Here is a 22,374-nt window from a genome sequence, read left to right as displayed (position 1 = left end):
TTATTGAGCTGAGTTCTGAAGTAATCCAGGTGGAGAAGAGAGAGGATAAAAACTCAGGCAGAGGAAACAGCTTGTGCGAAGGCATGACATGGGGCACTAGCCACCATAAAGGTAACAAGGTAGGCTGGGTCCAGATGGTGACATATCTTTTATGTCCTACTACAGAGTTCATTAAAACATGAAGGCAGTTTTGTGGTACTAGTCAGAGATAATACCATATGTTCACCACACCACTATGGCAGCAGTTAGCTTGGGATCCTGTGACTTGTTCTGAGCATTGGATGTAGGTGGGATAGATATCAGCCTGGCCTTACAGAGCATCCCCTGCAATCTTTTAATTCCCTCTTTTCCTGCCCTGTGTTGGAGGTCATAAGGTCCAGATAGCAAAAGAAGGCTATCGGATTTGTATCAAATGTGTGAGGAGTAAATGTGTATCTGAGGAGTAAACTTTTATTGTGTTAAGCCTGTGAGGTTTGGGGGTTATCAATCAGAATTCTACACGAAAACAAATTATCCCAGATGGTTCAAGTGAAGAGATTTTTTAAAATATTTTATTTATTTATTTATTTTAGAGAGATAGAGAGAGAGCAGATCTTCTGTGCAAGTCCACATGGTGAGGTGGAGAGGCAGAGAGAGGGAGAGAGAGAGAATCTTAAGCAGAGCCTGCCTTGAGGCTCAATCCCATAACCCTGAGATATGACTTAAGCCAAAACCAAGAGTCAGGACACTCAACCAAGTCACTCAAGCGCCCCAAATTAAAAGACTTTAAGGAAGGAAATCCTTTCAGAGGTATGGACAGGGTAAGGGAAGAAACATGGGAGTCAAGAAGCTGTTCCTATTCCTACAGCTGAAAAGGCAGCAAGGAAGTACAGTTATCAGAGCCCTGAGAGCTGATGCCAAGAAGGAGGAACTGCCCAGCAGGAGCTCCAGTCACAAAGGGACATTGCCACTGCCATAAGAAGGGGGAAGAGCCAGAAAAATACCTTGACCTGCCTTTTCTCCTGTTTTTCAGTCTCCTGAGAGGGTGCCCCCAGTTGGGCAAACCCAATCAGAATTCAGCCTTAGGAGAGCCCAGGTGATGCAGTGCACTGGAGCTCTAGCCTCCTGGGGCACAAAGCTGTTCAGGGAAGGTAGTAGAACAGCTCCGAAGGGTAAAGAGAATAAGCAGCTCATGAGGATTGTCTGTGGTAGCAGCTAGCTTTAGTTGTTCTAATACAAAATCACTGAAGGATTTGAAGCAGATTTTAAAAATAAGTTCTATTAAAATATAATTCACATACCATAAAATTCATCCTCTTAAAGTGTACAATTGAGTGGGTTTTAGTATGTTTGCCTAGTTGTGTAATCATTCACACTATCTAATTCTAGAATAATTTCATCACATCCCCCCATACTCCCCAAAATACCATACCTGTTAAGCAGTCCCTCCCCATTCGCCCTTCTTTCCCAAGCCACTGGCAACCACAGTCTACTTGTTTCAATGGATTTGCCTATTCTAGATGTTTCCTGTAAATGGAATCATACAATATGTGATCTCTGTGTCTGGCTTCTTTCATTTAGTATAACATCTACAAGGTCCACCCATGTCGTAGCATGTGTTCATTTTTATTGCTGGATAATATTTCATTGCATATAGTACAGTTTTAAAAAATGATAGCTGTGTAGAGAATAGAATGGACCAAACCAAAAATCAATGACAGAGAAATATGTGTAAGTTGGGGAGTGATCACATTCTCTAAAAGCATTCTTTTAAATTATTTTCAGACCAAGAAATATGTTAGAAAAGATAAACATTACTCTTAATCTCCTGTCCCAAAACAGCCTCTTTTCTTGGATTCCTATCTTAGTGAATGACACCATTATCTACCCAGAATCTAGGAGACTCATTAGGATCCTCCATTTCTCTCAGTCTCCACATTAGATCATTTTTTACTATGCATCTTACCTCTTGAACAGTCCTCTGTCCTCTATGCTGACTGCCTTAGCTGAGGCCTCAACAGGTCATGCTGAGCTACAACAGGTGCTGTCTTTTGCACCTACAACTGATGTCTTTTGCTCATGGTGCCTAAAATGTCCTACCATCAGGAAAAACAATGATGATAGAAGATAGATGGATTGGGAAGGAATAGTACCTTACCTCATTGTTGAGTTAGGAAGCAGAAATTGGGTATGTATAGCACCAGTTCCTTCCTCCTTCCATCCTTCAGAGAGTACAATCTCTTCCCTATCATGTAAGGAGGACTACTCTGACAGTATTAAAGTGAGTGGATTGATCAGCCCGGGTGGCTCAGCAGTTTAGCGCTGCCTTCAGCCCAGGGCCTGATCCTGGAGATCCGGGATCGAGTCCCACGTCAGGCTCCCTGCATGGAGCCTGTTTCTCCCTCTGCCTGTGTCTCTGCCTCTCTGTGTGTGTGTGTGTGTGTGTGTGTGTGTGTGTGTGTGTGTCTCATGAATAAATAAATAAATAATCTTTAAAAAAAAACAAAAAATAAAGTGGATGGCTAAAACTGTTAATATCTGGGGTTCAAAAAAGAGGTTTTTCGGCTTTATATTAAACTCTGTCCTCTTGCTTAGCCATTTGTGTAATAAAGATAAGTTTTTGTTTCCATTTGCTGCAAATTTTTTAAATAATTTTTTAAATCAGAACTGAGAAAGGACTATAGCAAATACCAAATTTACTGTTCTCCGAAGCCAACTGTAAAGGGAATCGTGATCAATTAGACATTTTTATTCACCAAAAAAAAAAAAGTAGGTTTTAGGGAAAGTAATTTTTTTGAGTGCTTAAGTATAAGAAAAAATTTAGAACATGGCATGTCATGAATAATGCCATCAATATTTCAAGCAAATGTAATGACAAATTTTGTATATTTTAATCACAGTAACTGTCTTAGTTTAAATTCCCCAAGAAATCAGATCTGAAATAAGAACTTGCATGCAGGAAGCTTCTTAGAGAGCACACTTAGGAATAAAACCTGTAAAGAAATGAAGAAAGCAAGTTTAGGTAGAGGGAGAAGTTGAACCAAGGATCAGTTGAGAAGCATCAGCCAAACCCACAGAGAGCTAAGGAATTAGGATGACCTGGAGAGTTGTTCCCAAATTAAGGATAAGGCCAGGGTCTTGTGCCACTGCAATGTTAAGTCATTCAAACAAAACGGATATCAAGGAGGGGACACAACCATGGTCGAAGCAATAATCTTCTGCTGAGGACAACACTCGAAGGAAGGCTCAGCTGTGAGCTGTCAGCAGCCAACACGTCTGACTGTAGGGAGGTAAGTGACTCAATCACAAAGGGCGATCAATCAGGGCAATAGCTTATAATATCCATTTCACTTCACTCCTGACATTGCTCAATCTTACTTACTTCTCTAAAGAGTTCACCCCATATATAGGGTTCTGGGTTGTCTTTCTTTTTTTCCTGCAGAAACCTAAAAGAGGAAAATAAGTAGGATAAACCACAGTCCTTGTTGCTACAAAGAGTCTCACTGCTACCACGGAAATTCATAATGACCCTCCTCCCCACCTGTCCTAGGTCTCCCTTACCTTCAGCTAGAACCTCTGCTAGTCTAGGTGGCATATCTTGTTAGGGTCACCCACACTCATTCCTGAGAGTCCTGGGCCCCTAGTCACCATGACCTTCTCAGGCCATGTGGCTAAGTTAAAATAGACCAGATTTACTATCTTACATTACTGATGGTCAGAAGTCCTAAAACCAAGATGTTGGCAGAACTATATTTCTTGTAGAGGCTCCAGGGAAGACTTCATTTCCATGTCTTTTCAGGCTTCTAGAGGCTGCCAGTATTCCTTGGCTTATGGCCCTCCCCCCACAGTCAAAGCCAGCAGCAAGGCATCTTTAAATCTATCTCCTCTCCTTCATCACATCTTCTCTGACTCTGTTTTCATTGTCACATTACCTTCTCCTAGTCTGACCATCCTATCTCTTTTTTTTCCTTTAAGATTGTATTTATTTATTTCATAGAGAGACAAAGAGAGGGAGGAAGAAAGAGAGTGCACATAAGTAGGTAGAGTGGTAGGCAAGGAAGAGAGAGAAGCAGGCTCCCTGAAGAGCAGAGAGCTTGATGTAGGGCTCAATTCCAGAACCCTGGAATCATGACCTGAGCCGAAGGCAGATAGATGCTTAACTGACTGAGCCACCCAGGTACCCTGTGCCTCTTTTTTATAAGAATCTTGCTGGGGGCCTGAGTGGCTCAGTTGGTTAAGTGGCTGACTTGATTTTGGCGCAGGTCATCTTGGGGTTGTGAAAGTCCCACATGGGGCTCTGCACTTAGCAGGGAGTTTGCTGGAGATTCCCTTCTTCCCTGCACCCCTTTTCTTAAAATAAATAAATAAATCTTACCAAAAAGAGCTCTTATGATTACATTGGACTCACCTGGATAATCCAGGATACTATTCATCTAAGGGTCATATCTGCAAAGTCCCTTTTGCCATGTAAGGTAACATATTCACAGGCTCTAAGTATTATAATGTGGATAATTTTGGAGGAGGCTCATAATTCAGTCTACTACATATATCTACTGCCATACATCACTTACTATAAAGGGAACCCCCTGGTCTGACACAAGCCTTTCAGGACCCCATATCTAGAAACAGAACTCTGTTAGCCTCAGGTAATGGTTTGGCCAATGTGTGCAGGGAAGGCAAATCCACAGCAGAATATGTATCATTCCCATCCAAATTGAATCACTGGCCTTTATAGGGTGTAATATAATCAATTTTCTTGCAAGTGGCTGGTTGGTCTTCTTCAGGGATTGTGCTGTATCAGCTTAGTGTTTGTTGGTCTCTTTTACTGGCAGGTTGTACATTTGTCTGTTGCGGTAGCTAGATCAGCATTGTTAAGGCATAGAACTATAAGCTCCATGCATAACTTCCATCTCTGCACCATGGCTACTCTGTGCATGTGTTCCCTGTGCCCCCAAAGGGGTAGACAAAAGCAGAAGCTAGCAAATATCAACTGTTGGAATCCATCCTGTCTATGTGGTCATTCATTGTCTCTACCATAATGGGATGTTCTCTGATAGGCATCACCATGTGATTTGATTCAAAGACTACCACTTTGTGCTCATTCCCATAGGTCCATTCACATGTCTCTTCCACAACCCTCCTTATCCCCAATCTTTCAATCTTTCTACTTCCAGTTTCTACTACCAATTACCAAAGCCATCTGCCAGTGTTTATGAGTCTTATTTCAGGCCACTGTTCTTTATGTGCAAAATGTATGACATGGACAGTACATGAAGTGTGAACCATTGGGAGGATTTTGCCTCACTACTATTAGATCATAGTGTAGCAGCAGTATATTTCAGCTTGCACCTACTTACCAAATCAACCTATGCTTGAACCAAGCTCAGCCTTTTTACTCCTCTACCATCCAGTCTTAAGGGGCTCCATAATCCCACTCAGCCATATTGTTTGAGTTTAGAGGCATGTATCAGTGCAATAATGCAATAATAGTTGTGAACGTAGGAGTCTGACCACACATCAGTCAGTTTACTTGTGCTCTGGCCTTGCTCATGCCCGGATATATTACTTATTCCGACCACAGGTTTTGCTGGGCCCACTGGACCTTAGGAGTTAGTGGGTCTGATAAAACTTATCTCCTAATAGGCAGTTCAACAACTTGACATCTCATGGTGAGGTACTCTGTCTCAGGGTTCAAATAGCCTGCCAGAAGCCATTTTTTTCCTATAGTGTATGATTTAAAAAAAAAAAAAAAGATTTTATTTATTTATTCATGAGATACACACACACACACACACACACACACACACACATAGAGGCAGAGACACAGGCAGAGGGAGAAACAGGCTCCATGCAGGACTCTGGGATCACGCCCTAAGCCAAAAGCAGACACTCAACCACTGAGCCACCCAGGTGTCCCTAGTGTATGATTTTTTTTGCTAAAAGTTTTTTGTTTTGGGGAGTTTTTTTTGTTTGTTTGTTTTGTTTTTTGTTTTTGTTTTTTTTTTGCTTGTTTCAGAACCTCTGTACTTCTCTTGATTTTCCCATGGAAATTTCCCATTCTATGGCATCTTTCCCCATCACTGATATATCTAATATCATAGGCTCTGTCATGTATAGTCCAAGAAGTAACCCTGCTCTCTCCACAGTGAAGAGATGATGCAGAGCCCTTTACTGTTCTGGGCAGTACTTAAAGCTGGCAGCCATCTGTGTCATTCAGGAAATGTGTCAGAGCAATATTCTCAAGTAAATATTATGCCTGTGGACTCAGAAAAGCCTAGCAAGCATTGTCCTTCCTTTGTGGTAGGAAGTGTGAGATATGATAATTTACCCTTTACTCTGTAGTCTGACATGCCTCAAACTACTGGAACCCTAACTTTCAGCATTTCATTGCTCTTGCTAGTACATCTATGGTGCTCAGCAAGAGCAATCTAGTTCCATTGTTTATATAATGAACATTTTCCTTAAGCCTCTCAAAAGCTTGGGCTGTTTCATCTACAAGTGCATTCCATCTGCAACAATCCCGTTTTAGTTCACCTCCAGTGAAAGTTTCAGCAATCACACAGTTCTACCCATCTCAGGGTTATCATGCTCACCCTACCAGTGATGGTCTGTTATATTTTTTTGTTGCTGCATAATTGTATTGTCATGAACTTAACAGTTGACTATCACATACTTACTGATGGTTTCTATACATTAGGAGACTTAGGGCATGGCTTAGCTCTGTCCTCTGCAACGCTGCAATCAAAGTGTCAGCTGGGGCTACAATCTCATCTGAGACTCAACTGAGAAAGGAACAACTTCCAAAGCCATATCGTTTTGGACAGAATTCAGTTCCTTGTTGGCTGCTGGACTGAGGGACTCAGTCCTTATTGGCTGTTGGCCAGAGGCTACCATCAGCTCCTTGCCTTCTGTACCTCTCCATGTGGTAGCTTACAGATGGCAGCTTGATCCTTCTGGGTCAGCAAGGAAGAGGAAGCCCCAGTAAGATGGGAGTGAGTATATAATACTAACTTAATCACATATGTGTAATAGTGCACATCCTGTCATTTTTGCCATATTCTATTGGTTAGAGGAAATTTTCAGATCATACCCCACATAAGGGGAAAGGCTTATACAAGGGCATGTATATTAGGAAATGGAGATCATGGGGTCACTCTAGACACTCTCCACCACAGATGGGATCCCCATTGCCAACCAACCAGTGGATAATCAAGCTCCAATATCCATTTTCAAGTTCACTTTTTTTAGACCACCCCTCATACCAAATGACTTAAGTCAGTTTCCCTGGGAACAGACTTAGAAATGGAGACATACATGTAGGAAGTTTATTGTAGAGTGCTTTCAACAACACTGCCTGTGAATAAGTGAGGAAAGTAGGATGGGTCAAGAGAGAGAAAGAAATGGAACAGAAATACAGTTGCAACAAAGACTTTAGCTAATTCCATGAAGAATTCTGGAGCTGGAATGGCTCTTCAGAATTAAGGTCAGAGGTCCAGATCTTTGTACACCACACCTACCTGTTATTTGATGCAGACTCCTTCTGGGGATGGAGTGGAACTTTGAGACAGCTCCCTAAAGCCAAGAGTAACTTATGAAAAGGGACCTATCTGTCAGCAGCCAGCCGTCAACCCTCACAGCAGCAAATAAGTGCTGAATAAGTGCCTCAGATCTGGAAGGTTATCGGGGAGGCATGTCACTGCACAAATCATTAATAAATCCAAAGGCATGATATAAAATATAGTTCAGTGAACTTTCTGATGTTTGACTGGATAAAGCAGGAAAATTTAGGACCCATGGGAATGAGTGGATTTTTATGCTTTTGACTATTTTTTTTTATAAATATTTCTTCTTTCAGGCAGACTACTCATAGAAGCTAGATAGAAATCACACTCTGACCAGATATTGGAGCTGGTGTATTGAGTAGGAACATTTTAATCTATAAGTAACAGAATACTTCATTAACAGCAGCTAAGACCATTTAGAGTTCTTTTTCTTGCAGTAAAAATAAGTTTGAAACTTTGTTCAATGATTCTTTAAGGTCAAGGCCAATGTTAGTGATGCTCTTGGCCTTTATCTCCTACCTCTTGTCTCATGGCTACAGATGTCAGCCATCCTGCCCATTTTTAAGGTGGAGAGACAGAAGCATTAAGAACAAATTTTCCTTGAACTTGCTGTCTTGAATTGCATCCGAAAGCCAGCCCTAAATGCAGGAGAGGCTCACAGAGAGTATATTCACCTTTTCCAGTCTTTAAAATAGAGGCAGGCAAGGAAGGGGATGGGGGTGGATTTGGATTGGGTGTGGCGAATTAATCAATTTTGTTTTCAAATCAGGTTTTTATTTTGCTGACTGAGGTCAGATGCACAAGCTTTACAGACCAAATATGAGATGATAAAATGCCATCATCTGGCTGAGAAGCTAAATCAAGTCTATTATTTGGATGGAACACTGTCTGTATCACTTGGGTCCAAACAGGAAAACAGAAAAGCGCATGCCAGGTCATTAAGAGAGGGAACTGAATATAAGGAACTAATTGCAACAGTAGTGAAGGAGCTGAAGAGCCCAAGGAAGGACAAAGGCATCTAAGGATTGATATCTGCAGGAAGCCACTATAATGCCTAGAGCTGGAGAGGCCAAAGGAGGAAATGCTATTACCAGATTCCTGGAGATTACCAGGTCCCAATGAGAACTAGTTCTACAACAAAGGTTACTTGGCTAGAATTGGATCATGGAAGGAAAAGTTGCCCAGCAGGAGTTAAATCACAGTGATGTTGCCCAAAGCAGAAAGAGAGGCTGGGGTTGGAGGTTGGGAGGCATGGTTTCTCCCCTCTTCCGACTTCAAACCATCTGTCTTACTTCATTGGCTGAATCTAACTTGAAGCTAGCTGGCAAAGGAGCCTAGGAAATACAGTTTGCAGACTCATTCCCTTGCTGTACAGAGCAGAGCAGGGAAATGGGAGAAGAATGGACTCAAGAACAGATAAGCAAATTATTGGTACTCCATCCCACCTGCATGTAGAGGTAGACTCTAGGAATACTTGCGTGGAAGCCACAGTTTTTCTCTAGAAACAATGTTGTCTTTGCTCTACCACATAATTTCGTTCCCAGTATGTGACTTCATACAGATAAGATTATTTTGTCTAAACTAAGAAAATACTGTCACCAAAAATTAGGAAAGTATGAACTATTTTTCATCTATTATATGTTTTAAAAACTTAAACAGCTTCTGGCCCAGTTTGAAGCCAAACTTGATGTGATAAAAAGAGGAAAAATCTTTTTAAGATAATTAATTATGAAGAACCAGTAATTCAACTTATTTTTACTTTCAAAGTATAAAAGTAAAAATATTGATCAAAACAGGAAGTTGAACTAGGTGGGGCTAAGACTTTGATGTTAATTACAGATAAATTAGCAGAGAAAGTGAGCCATGGATGGTATATAATTTTTGACCCTAGAAGTATACCATAGCCATCAGCCAATTGAGAAGAAACTATAATCTGTTTTGACTATTGTGTGTCAAAAATGCAACCATCAGTTAGAATTCTAAAAACTCCCTGAATTTAATGAAAGTAAGCAATATGTTTTGTGAATTAACAAATCATACAAGAGCAGAGTGTTTTAGGGAAACATGTAATCTTTGGATTCTATTCTTCTTATCATATCAAGATATAGTAAATCTGTATTTGTGAAAAGGACTCTGTTAAGAAACATACTTCCAAATCCAAGTATATCTAACTCAAAGTGTATAACTGTTTCTTCCTCTAGCACAAGACTGGGACATACCTCAAATAAGGGAGACCATACATACTATTAAAAATAATAGTTATTCCCCACAGGCAGTGTGCTAAGCAAGGCCTTCATATATATAATGTAATCCTCAAAGAATTTAATAAAGTAGGTGCTCTTATTAACCTCATTTTATTGATGAGAATACATAGCCTGAATGAGGGTACATTACATGTCTTTAAAATAAGATCACATCTAGTGTAATAATTTTAGAGCCATTTAGATATATCTCAATATCTGAATTAGCCAAGAACTTTCTCTTTTCTTTTCTTTTCTTTTCTTTCCTTTTCTTTTCTCTTTCCTTTTCTTTTCTTTTTTAGATTTTATTTATTTATTTGAGAGAGAGAGAGCACAGAGTGAGAGTGAGAGTGAGAGAGAGGGATAGGCAGACTCTCTGCCCTATATAGGGCTCCATCCTAGGACCTGAGATCACGACCTGAGCCAAAGGCAGACGTTTAACCAATTGAGTCACCCAGGTGTTCCAGCCAAGAAGTATTTTAAAAATAATATATTTCAAGGAGATTTTGATGTGATAAAATTACTATTGTATAAGAATTTCAATAGTCTATTAGGGTTTAGGGAGATATGATTTAATTGTTAAACTAACCTTAGTAATACTGGCCAACTTAGTAATTTATAAGCTAGAGTGAAGTTTTTAAGGTTAAAATGCAAGGTTCTTACATTTCTCTTTCAAAGAGTTACACTTTATATGACTTTATCATTTGTGAAAGCTTTTGGTCTAAAATGCATCACAACAACAAAATTCTTAAAATATGACTTGCATTCAAATATTTATTAAATATCACATACTTCAGGAATATCTTTACATTTAGAATAATTTTTTTCAGGGCTGAAAATATCCATATACACCTCAAGCCCCCTAGCATCTAAATTTTTTATTTACAGGAAAACGTAGACATTAAATTTGTATCATTAAAAACTAATATGAATAAAAAGAAAAAAGCATAAACTCTTCATGCCTACAAATTAGTGAATCTTCCAATGCTCTAAAAATAACATTTGTTTAAAACAAAAGGGCGAGATATCTAGGGGATCCAGTATGTAATTTTTGTTTAAAAGAATTTAAATTGTGATGTTGAATTTTTTTGTTCATTTCAGAGATTTAAATATGTACATAAAATGATTTTCATTTTAAAGTGCACATAGTCATTTTGTCAAGAATGTAGAATCATGGGTCCTTAACGGAAGGTTACCAAAGAGTGAAATATTTATTCACTCTTCAAACTTGAGCATTTTTTTCTTCCAAATTGTTCTTAGCTACTAAGTTTGTTTTAAAATGGTCTCAGCTATCAATTTCGTTTTTAAATGTTCAATACTGTTGTACAAATTTGGGAAACAAATCCAACTCCTGACTTGACCATAGCATTTTCAGCAGTCTTGATATTTATTCTTCATAACATACATGCTTCCTGTGTTTGTAATCGTTATAGCTGTAGCACAACATTAACCTTTAAATGAAAGTAACAACATCAATCATTGTCCTCTTACATACACTTTAGGGTTTCTGCCTGTTATTTACTACATCAGCACTGATGGCTTCCTTTAAAAAAAAAAAAAAAAGAACCACCACCAAAAAAACATATCCTTAAAGATATGAAGTACAAAAAAAATATATAAATTCTAAGAGTTCAGAAAACTGTATTCCCAGGTTTGCAATTCAAGTAGGAAGGAGAGACAAAAATCTATGTTCATATATATGAAAGATGAAGCCATAGTCTTGCACGATCGTTGAGGAGAGATGCTTTTGAGAAATGAACATGATTACCAACCACAAAGACTAAAAAATACTACGCATGTGTTTCCTTTATAAAAGGGGTCAGAGCCAGGATTTGCCTTAGTGCAATGTAATATTCTTTGCGGGGCGATTGTGTCCTGAAGTGTGGTCCAGCCAATTCTGACACCCAACCCGCCCGGTACGCCCTCCACGGGCCCCCACCCTCCCTGCAAACCAAAGGCACACACACGCCCAGCCTGGCCAGAAGATAAAGCTAAGATGGCAGCGCGGAAAGTGCAGGAGCCGCGCTCGGTGCGGCTGGAAAAACAAAAGCAAATCCCCCTGTATTCTCTCATGCTGCATTTTCTTGAATAACAAGAGCCCCCCCACCCCACCCCCAAACACACACACACACACACACACACACACACACACACACACACACAGGCAGTGTGAAGCATTCAGTAGTAGTGCAGAGGGGACTCTTGCTTTGCACGCGGCGAGAAACCCACATCTGCCGTCTGCAGCGACGGCTCAGGTGGCCCTCGCGATTTGCCTTGGGGACCACCCACCCCTCACAGCCCCTTTGGCCGCGGAATTAAGGGTGACTCCAAACGCCCTTTCGACCCCGGTATGCGTCCCGATCCCCGCCAACCCAAGGGAGGCTTCCGCAGCGCGCAGCTGCCGCGGCAGGGAGCTGCAGCAGCGCCCAGGGAGCGCGCGGCGCCCAGGCAGGAAGGAGAGGTGGCGGAGGAGGAAAAACTCGGCCCCGGCTATCAGTCTAGAGCGCAGCGGCCGTTGCCGCTGCCGTGGAAGGAAATGCGGCCAACCGCCACAGAAACGCCACTCTCCGCCACCTAAGTGAGCATGTGTGCGACTCCGCGCACGCCTAGTTGCGCCGCTCGGTGACAACGGGTTTCCTAGGCGATTATCCAGTTACCGGGTTTTGCGTGCACCCAGAAGGCTCAGGAAGGGGCCTGCCTGGGACTGAAACATGTGGTGAAAACTGAAGCGAAATTCAGGGGTGGGAGGAACTCTGAGAACCGTGCAGCGCATGGGTCAGTACCCCCCTAGAAACTCCTAGAGCACCGTGACCCATCGAGCCACTACCTACCCCCCCCCCCCCCCCAAACTGGAAATGCTTCTCTGGGCACGCAACGCTCATTCATTCCTTCAGCCAATACCTGGTTCTCTCCCGCTTAGAGCTAGAGCCTGTGCTAGGAGCTGAGAATGATACGGGGGAACAGACACCATTCTTGTCCCCACTGAAAAGTCTAGTGCTTTGTCTTGTGTGTTACAGTTTGTCAAAAGCCATGTGCCAAGGTGGACACCCTAGATGTTTGAAGTCCTCCTACAATCTCATGCAATATTACTTTGCCCGTTATTCATAGGATGAAGTTGATCCAGAGACATACATACAAAAGAGCAGAGTCAGGATCTAAATTCTGGTTTGTCAGAGCCTTGTTGGCTACCTGGCTGGCTGCTCAACAGTCAAGAGCCAGGCCTGCAGCTCCTACTTATTCAGGCCTGTGACTAAGTGTCCTAGTACTTCACTGCCTCTATACCTTGTCTTTGGGTTGGGGGTGAGGCTTCCCGCTCAACACTGAGGTGTGTACCTGTGCTGAAGCATCAGGACAGGAATTTAGTTTAACAAATAATTACCGGTGACCTGCTATGTGCCAGTTTCTGGACCAGGGGCTGAGGAAGACACAAAGATAAACAAGAAGCTCTTGTTTGTGAGCTCATAGTTGAGGAAACTAGTAAAAGACCTGTTTAACAGGGCTACTCCTAGTGCTAAAAGATACCATGACTTCCCATGCCAGTCTTTTGTACCCCCATGTTTTCATTATTTCATTTGTAGCTATCTTTTTTTTTTTAAATCAAAATGACATCCATATATTAAAGCCCCAGGTAAAAGGCACTGCCTCAGCACTCTCTCCCCACAAAAAGCTAGAATTAATTCATGTCCCCACTCCTTGTTTATATTTTTCAAAACACTAAACAAGGCTTTTTTTTTTTAAAGATATTTATGGAAAGCATAGACTTAAGAGCTAGTAAGTAGAGGGGTGCTTGGGTAGCTCAGTCAGTGGAGTGTGGACTCATTCTTTTGGCTCCAAGGGTCCTGGGATAGAGCCCATCCCTCCCCTGTAGGGCTCAGGCTGAACAGGGAATGGGCTAGAAGATTCCTTCTGCCCTCCCCCTCCCCCCATTGAATACAAGCAAGCGCATATGGGTTCTCTTGTGCTCGCTCTCAAATAAATAAATAAATAAATCTTTTTATTTTATTCATGATTTTATCTTACTTATTTTTTTTAGATTTTATTTATTCATGAGAGACACAGACTCAGGCCAAGGGAGAAGCAGGCTCCACGCTGGGAGCCCAAGGTGGGATTCGATCCCACCCTGGGCTGAAGGTGGCACTAAACCGCTGAGCCACTGGGGCTGCCTAATAAATCTTTTTAAAGAAAGTTAGTAAGTAGATAGAGAAAATACTACTGGGATGACAGGACGAGGAAACGATTTTTTTCAGGAGTATAAATTAGGCAAACTCTTCAAATTGAGAGTCAAGTAGAAAAACACTTAGGAATCAGGGTTTCTTGGCACATGCATTTCTAGAGCACCTACTTCTAAGGGGTTAGTAGAATGGCTTGGCACAAGGGACTCAGCATATGTTACATTTTAATAGATAAAAGGATAAGATCTTTGGTAGATAATGACATTTTCAGAAGTTGCACAGAGTCACAATTAACAGCGTCAGGTCATTTTCAAGAATTATCTCTAGTAATGTAAGTCTGGGCAGAAAAAGATAAGCCATTAAGTGGCCGCTGTCAAGAGGTAAGAGTGCACTCTAAGGGGTCAAGGTAATATGTAAGGAAAGTACTACTGCGTTAAGGTTTAGCTCTGATGTCAATGTTGAGAATAAGAATTTAGGAATGCGAATGATCTGTGAATTCTACTGTCTTATCTGTGAATTCTACTTTCAGAATGCACTAGCTTACTACCTGTTTTTCGAGGTAAAAACCATTTTAATCCTAATGATAAAAAATCCAAAATAAAATCACCAGAGAGATACTAATTTGGCTGGCCTTCTCTGCCTTTGATTCTAAAGTAACCAGCGCTGTTCCCAGTGCATCTTCACGCTGGCAGCACACATTTTGAGAAAAAGTAGCTGAAAAATGCATAACACTCATTTTCTGGCGGGGGGCCGGGGGCGGGGGGGGGGGGACGACACACATTCCCTCTCAAAGGTCCAAGTTCTCTCACCTGGAGGGGAACCCCATTACCTGAAGCCAAGAGCCTGTAGCTGAGTCCTCTCAGCACTTTCCTTACTCTTCCTCAGGCTGCCAGTAAAACCCGGAGAAGCGGATTTCTTTCGGACTCGGCACAACTCAAACACCCCACACCCAAAGGCCTGAGGCGGAGGGAGTGGTGGCGAGGGGGGAGGGGAGGGAGACGGGTTGGGGTTACTGAGCATGTGCGAGGAGTGGCGCATGCCCAGTGCGGCCGGCAGCTTCCCATTGCGGGTAGCCCCGGCGGTGGCGGCGGCGGCAGCGGCGGCAGCGGCGGCACCGCCTCCTCCTCACACTCCCGAGGTGGCGGGGTTAGATGAGCGGCCCCAGTAGCGGCGAGGGCGGCGCAGGGGGGAGAAGGAGAAGACGGAGGAGAAGGAGGAGGACGCTGTCTTTGTAGTCCCCTGCCGCGGGAGCGAGAGGCCGCCGCCGGAGCCGTCGTCGTCGGAAAAGGGCTGTGTGTGCGCGCGCGTGTCTGCTTGCCCGGCCCGCAGGGACGAGGCGGCGGCGGCGGCGAGGATGATGATGTGCTCGGCGACTGCCTCCCCCGCCGCCGCCTCCTCGGGGCCCGGCGGGGACGGCTTCTTCCCAGCCGTCACCTTCTCTTCCTCCCCGGCGCCGGGGGCGCTGTTCATGCCGGTTGCCGAGGGTTCCGTGGCTGCCGCGGGGCTGGGGCTGGGGCTGCCGGCCGCGGACTCCCGGGGTCACTACCAGCTGCTGCTGTCAGGCCGGGCCCTGGCCGACCGCTACCGGAGGATTTACACCGCTGCGCTCAGTGACAGGGACCAGGGGGGCAGCGGCGCCGGACACCCAGCCTCCAGGTGCGTCTCCGGTGGCCTTCTCGAGCCACACGCCGCATGTGTGTGCGTGCACGCGCGTGTATGCATGTAGAAGAGCTTGCATGTGTGCCTGCGTACCTGTTTACCGAGCGCTTGGCGCTTGGGTGCTGGAAGCACTTAACTGAGAGAGGAGGGTGCGGTGGCAACAATTTCTGCCCAGTGCGTGTGACTGTCTTTGTAGGGGGTCAGCGAGAGTGGGAGGGAGGTAAGCATGTGATGTTAGAAAAGGTGATGGTGCCGGTCGGTTATGACACGTGTGTGTGTGTGTGTGTGTGTGTGTGTATTGTTGAGGAAGGAGGAGGGAATTGGTAGAGGGCGAGAAGGCATTGCACGGAGAGAATTTCCAAGAGCGGTGAGGGAAGTGGCGTTTCCAGTATCTCTGCCGCAATGGTATTTGCACGTATCTTATCCCTCGCCCTCTTCCCCCTCCCCCCCCCCCCGCCAAGATATTCCATCCTCCACTTTCCACCTCCCTTAAAAAAAAAAAAATCTGCCTTTCACTAAGGGGAGCAATGGTATAGGTTAAGGGTAGTGTCACATATATATATACACATATATATATAGTTTTAGATAATCATGCTGTTGGATAAAGCATGGAGTTTTAAAGAGATTTATGCAAAGGAGATGGAGATGGAGATTTATGTGGATGTGAAAGGTGCCTGATGGAGATTTTTAGAGCTGTACTTTGATATCTGGACCTTTTGGTATTCTGGAGATGTGATTGCAGCTGCACTTGTGTTCTGACGTCCTATCAGCCATTTCCCTTTATCTTCTGTTCACTTATAGGCTTTAGGGTATTGGGGGCCTAGGGGTTTTGTGGGGAAAGGGGGAAAGCTATAGAACTTCGAAATATGACTGCTTATACAGTGTTTAGCTGCCACCAACTAGAAAATTTGAGTAGCTCCTACATCTCTTCCTAGGCTCCCTGCATGTTCATCTTTCTTGATGTAGATTTTAAGTCACTTTCATTTTCTTTTTCTTAAAATGTGGGTGTCTTTTTGCTGAGGGCTGTCCTATTGTTTTCTTTTCCATGTCCTCATATGCCACATACCCTGAAGGATGATGACTGACTTGTTTCACCAGCTTGGCTTTGACAGTGGTAATTGGGAGTTGGCTTCATCTTTTTTTTTTTTTTCCTCACAGCTTCTTGCAACACATGGGGAAAGCATAGTAGTATTTTGTCAAATAAGCTACAGAGCTTACTGTATTTATTGAATGTGCAGTGTCTTAGGCAATAACAAGATGTCCTTTCATTATGAAAGGGACTAGGCTGTTAAGTCAGGTATTTGTAGTTTACCATTGTGTACTAGGGCTCTTATCTATTGCAGAATTGTGAAGATGGAGCTTTGTTCACATTTTTTCTGGGTAAATCAGTCTTCTCATGTCTGTAATTGTTTACAGGATTGAGCAGTTTATCTTATGGATATAAACGTATGTAACTACCTTTTGCTATCTAAACTGAAAACCACAATGACACAAATGTATTTCTTGATCATATTTTTGAAAACAGCACAAAACCTCAATGGACAGTTTGCTCTGATAGGTATAATTTTGAGCTTTGAGTCTGAATTATGTCACTCTAGGTACATTTTTACAAACCTCTCTCAAAGAATTTATTTTGTATGTTGTTCCAGACTTCTAATTTGTGACTGAAATTCCTATTTTAACTTTCTACTAGTATACTTGTGTAATAATACAATTTTGTGTATCTAGAACCATATTAGCAGTTTAAGACAAAATTAATAGAGATTAATTGCATATATGACATTTATTAGTGATTTTTGATCATTGATCCATTTTTGTACAAACTGTCAATTACAATTAATGGAAGAATTAGTTGAAATATTTCAAAAAGTAGTCATGGAAACCAGGCTTAAGTTGTGTAATATTGCCTTCTAGTGCTTATTCAGAACATTATTGCTTATTTTAGTTCACATTATTTTATCTAAGTGAGCTGCTTAATCCTTTATTGAGGATTTGCATAAGAATTCAATCACATTTTTGTTAAATATGACTGGGCAAGTGGAACTAGGATTTAGGTTGTGAATGAATGGTATAATTATTTGAATAGGGACACTAGAAGATGAAATATTTCAGAGACATAGAATGGAGCAAGAACAGAGTATGAAGCCCTAGTGAGCTTCAAATTTAAAGATGTGAGAGAAAAAAAATAAAGGATGTGAGAGAAAGGAGACAGTGAAGAAAGCTGAAAAGATGAAAAAATTAAGACAGCTGTGAGACAGTGGCACCTCTGGTCTTAAGAAAGATTGAAAGTCTTCAGTGTTAAATCCTTAAAAAAAGTGAAAGCACTTTCCAGGTCACTGATAACTTTTAAGGAAGTGGTCATAGATATGAGGAGTCTTTGAGAGGTGTTGGGGGTAACAGGGAATTGCAGAGTTGAGGGAAGGATATTCAAATATGGGAGAGTGGGTGGGAAATTATCAGTAAGTGGAGGAGGAGAAATTAAAGAAGTGAGCAAGGGTTTAATTAATGGAGAGAGGTCAAAGAAGTCCCTGACTCAGGGACAGGTTTAAGATGTCAAGCGGGGAAGTTAGCAGTTTAAAAAAATTAAAGGCTAATTTTCCTTTATTATAGAAAGGGAGGAGTTAAGTATTTATAAAGACTAGAGTTTATGGAGGATAAGAACTGAATCCTATTATTCTCGTAACCTCAACGTATAGCACAAATTTTGGCATCCATTTTGTGAAATACCGAGTATCTGTTGTGTATCAGGCTCTGTTTTATGTGCTGAAGATGTACCAGTGAGCAAAATAGATGAGGTCTCTACTCTCTTGGAACTTCTACTCTAGTGGGGACAAATAAATAACTGGTAGTTTCAGGTATTGATAAGTAACTATAAAAGAAATTGATTTCATGTGATAGATGATTTATAGTGGGGAGCTTTATTAAGGTGGTTAGGACAGGTCTCAAGATTTAAGTTGAATCTGAATCATAATGGTGATAAGGCAGATCTAGAGGAAGAGTGTTTTAGGAAATTATAAAGGCTCTGAGATGGGAACAAGGTTGTGTTCAAGTAACAAAAATAAGGCAAATGATTTATGTCAGTGTTGAATGAATTAATTACTATGGATTATATTTTACATGTCCTGTGGGGTAGTTGAGGGATAGAAGCCTAACGGAGTCAGTGACTTTGATAGCATTTTAGTGAAGTGGTTAAGCGCTTGGACTCTGAAGCTAGGTTGGTTTTAAATTCTGGCTCTACCACTTTTTAGCTGTGTGACCTTGGGCATATAATATATTTGTTTCAAATTTTAAAAAATTTTATTGTAATATAATTGGCATATAACATTGTTAATTTTAGGTGTATCACATAATAATTCCATTTTGGTATATATTGTGAAGTGATCACCATAATAAGCATAAACATTTGTCAGTTCCTTTTCTTTTCTTGTGATGAGAACTCTCACAAGATTTACTCTCAGCAACTTTCAGATATATATTATTAATGAGGGATCCCTGGGTGGCGCAGCGGTTTGGCGCCTGCCTTTGGCCCAGGGCGCGATCCTGGAGACCCGGGATCGAATCCCACGTCGGGCTCCCGGTGCATGGAGCCTGCTTCTCCCTTTGCCTGTGTCTCTGCCTCTCTCTCTCTGTGAGACTATCATAAATAAATAAATAAATAAAAATTAAAAAAAAAATGATAGTCACCGTGCTGTACATTTTTTTAAAAAGATTTTATTTATTTATTCTGAGAGACACAGAGAGAGAGAGAGAGAGGCAGAGACACAGGCAGAGGGAGAAGCAGGCTCCATGCAGGGAGCCCGATATGGGACTTGATCCCAAATCTCCAGGATCATGCCCTGAGCCGAAGGCAGGCGCCAAATGGTATGGTATTTGTTTTTGTATGACTTATCTTACTGAGGGTAATGCCCTCAAGATTCATTTACAGTGTTGTAAATGGCAAGATTTCCTTTTTTATGGCTGAATAATATTCTACTGTGTGTGTGGGATGTGTGTGTGTGTATGTGGCATGTGTATGTTTGTATGTATATGTGTGTGTGTGTGTATATATATATATATATATATATATGTACATATGTACCACATTTCCTTTATCATTCATCCATTGATGGACACTTAGTTTACTTCCATGTCTTGGCTATTGTGAATAATGCTGCAACAAACATGGAGTACAGTTTTTGGGTTAGTGTTTTCATTTCCTTTGGATAAATACCCTGAAGAATTGCTGGATCGTATGATAGCTCTATTTTTTAATTTTTGAGGAACCTCCATACAGTTTTCCATAATGGCTGTACCAAATTACATTTCTATCAACAGTGCATAGGGTTCCCTTTTCTCTACATCTTTGCCAATACTTATTATTTTTTATCTTTTTGATTATAGCCATTTTAATAGTTGTGAGGTAATCATCTCATTGTGGTTTTGATTCATATTTCCCTAATGATTAGTGATAATGAATATCTTTTCATGTGCCTGTTGGCCATCTGTGTGTGTCTTTGGAAAAATGTCTTTTCAGGTCCTCTGTCCGTTAAAAACGGACAATTCAATTAATAAACTGAATGATTATTATCATTTGTTTCTGCTGTTGTATGAGTTCCTTATATATTATGAATATTAACCTCTTATCAGATAGGTGGTTTGCAAATATTTTCTCACATTTTGTAGTTTGCCTTTTCATTTTATTGATAGTTTCCTTTGCTGTCCAGAAGCTTTTTATTTTGATGTAGTCCCATTTGTTTATTTTGCTTATACATAGACTGGGGATAATGATAATGAGAACTGCTTTGTAGATTAAATGAATCCATATATGTAAAGTGTTTGGCACATTAAGTGCTATTAAATATTATTGATTTCTTTTGAGAGTGAAGGGGCAGATGGAGTTTGAGGAATTAAAGAAGAGGCAAAGATCATGTCTTACTCTTATTTTTGGTTTCAGTGATTGTATTGAATGTGAAAATAATGATTTCATTTATTCATCGACTCACTAAGTATATTTTTGAATGAATGAACCAGTCAAAATTAGGACATTAACTTGGGGAAAGAGGGAGGATTGGAAATTAGTAAAGGAATGTGTGATCAAGTCTAAGTGAGAATGGCAAAATAGCATCGCATTTGAGAAGAACTATATAGCACAATGGCTAAATCTGCCTTAGAAGCAGACCTCCTGAGTTCAAATCCCAGTTCTACCTTTCTCTATCTAAGTTGGGCAAATTAATTAGCATTTCTTTGTCTGTTTCTTTACCTGTAACCTTATAGGGTTATTAAAAGGACATTGTTGCCTATGCAGGGTAAGTACTAAATGTCAGCTGCTGCTGCTATTACTATTAAAATTATATATATAAAATTTCAGTCAGCATAATATTTTAAGTTTTTCTACTCAACAAAAAAATGAGAAAAACTGTTGGTTGAGTTATTTCAAGGTTAAAGTGTGATCGGAGGCAAAAGAAAAAAAAGAAAGTGAAAGTTTTTGATGACATTGATCATTTGGTAAAAAGGAAAGTGATGCCAAGGAGGGAACTGATAGACTGGGAGATAAAGAGGACTCAGGGGCTGTGGGTTGAAGTGGTAGAAGAGCAAAATGGAAGCAATAGAGGAGATTATGGTTAAAATGGGGAGTTGCTTTTCTTCTCTAAGCTAAACCCACTTAGTTACTTCAGCTGCTTTATCTCAGATGCATGGGATTTTGGTTTTAAGAGGTTAAGTAGTCAGTTAATCCAACAAAGGTTCAGGGATTATTCCTTGGTGCTAACCGTTGGCCCTATAAAGATTTATAAAACATAGTTTCTATATTTGAGTTTATTGTTTGGGTAATGGTGAAAAATACAAGGCAAGTACTTAGAAAAGTGTTAAAGGAATTGGTATTCTGGGTTGGCATGAAAGCATGAGTAAAAGGCAAGAAAGCACAGTTTGTGTGCAGGTAATGGTAAGAATTCTGTTAGAGGGATCTTGTAGGTGTTATGAGGGAGAGTAGTGGGAGTTCATTCTGGAAAGGGAGGCTTTAGAGAGGGTAAGGTAGCTTGAACACTAAGGTAAAAATTAGATTTTATTCAGTAGACATTGATGGTTTTGAGCTATAAAGAGACATTGTAGGAGTATTTTAGTAAGTGATGTGGGATTGAATTAGAATTTATATATCTATATTTGTGATTAGGTAATAATTTGCTTCATATAGCTCTTCTATCTATGGAATCCTATATAAACACATTTTAAGGCAAAAACTACTTTATTGTTATATTGGTAGGTAGAAATGAAATAAATTAGTCCTAGCTCAAGATAAGAGAAAATCTTGTGTTTAGGCTTAAAAATGAAAATATTAATATAAAAATACTTCTGTATTTTTAAGATATTTATTTTAAAATTCAACAGAATAGTCAGAATACTCTTCTTAAGAAATTTTTAAAAATTAAGGTTTTTTTTGGAGGTGAGTCAGGTTTTTCAAGGTTTAATTTACATACAATAAAATTCACCCTTTTAAAATGTTCATTTGAAGGGTCTTAGAACCATCACCACAGTCAAGTATAGAACATGTCCATCCCCCATAAAAGTTTTTATAGCTAATTCCCTCCTGCCCCTAGCCCCTGACCACCATAGATCAGTTTTTTTGTCATTAATATTTTACCTTTTGTAGAATGTCTTATAAATCTAGTTCTTTGAGGGCAGGACCCCAGATACTGTTAGTCTTCAAGTCTTCTATCCCTGTATTTCCTATAAATGAGAGGATTTAAAGCTTCGTTAGGTTTGGGTTAAACAGTTTTAAGCAAGAAT

At 40.9% G+C, this 22,374-nt stretch overlaps 2 protein-coding genes across 27 annotated transcripts in view; one reads left to right on the top strand and one right to left on the bottom strand.

The window, feature by feature from the left end:
- Positions 1-14,940, bottom strand: part of SCEL (sciellin) — a 297,125-nt gene extending 282,185 nt beyond the window's left edge. For 9 of the 13 annotated variants that reach the window (XM_049099241.1, XM_049099237.1, XM_025440923.3 and 6 more), the window contains exon 1: positions 14,783-14,940. The gene's annotated coding sequence lies outside the window, so the exon portion shown is untranslated. Of the gene's footprint in view, positions 1-3,361; positions 3,426-14,762 lie in introns of all 13 variants that reach the window. The other 4 variants (XM_049099239.1, XM_049099240.1, XM_049099238.1 and 1 more) reach the window with 3 other exon arrangements.
- A 49-nt stretch (positions 14,941-14,989) lies between these two features.
- MYCBP2 (MYC binding protein 2) overlaps positions 14,990-22,374 on the top strand; it is a 258,985-nt gene continuing 251,600 nt past the window's right edge. For all 14 annotated transcript variants that reach the window (XM_035704586.2, XM_049099236.1, XM_049099235.1 and 11 more), the window contains exon 1: positions 14,990-15,609. In XM_035704586.2, coding sequence (XP_035560479.2) covers positions 15,308-15,609 — 302 coding nt within the window. In that variant the 5' untranslated portion in view covers positions 14,990-15,307. The remainder of the gene's footprint in view (positions 15,610-22,374) is intronic.

Source organism: Canis lupus, chromosome 22 (genome assembly GCF_003254725.2).
Source record: "Canis lupus dingo isolate Sandy chromosome 22, ASM325472v2, whole genome shotgun sequence".
Lineage (NCBI taxonomy): Eukaryota > Metazoa > Chordata > Mammalia > Carnivora > Canidae > Canis > Canis lupus.
Note: the sequence above shows the minus strand (reverse complement) of the source record. Positions and strands in the feature narration are given on the sequence as shown.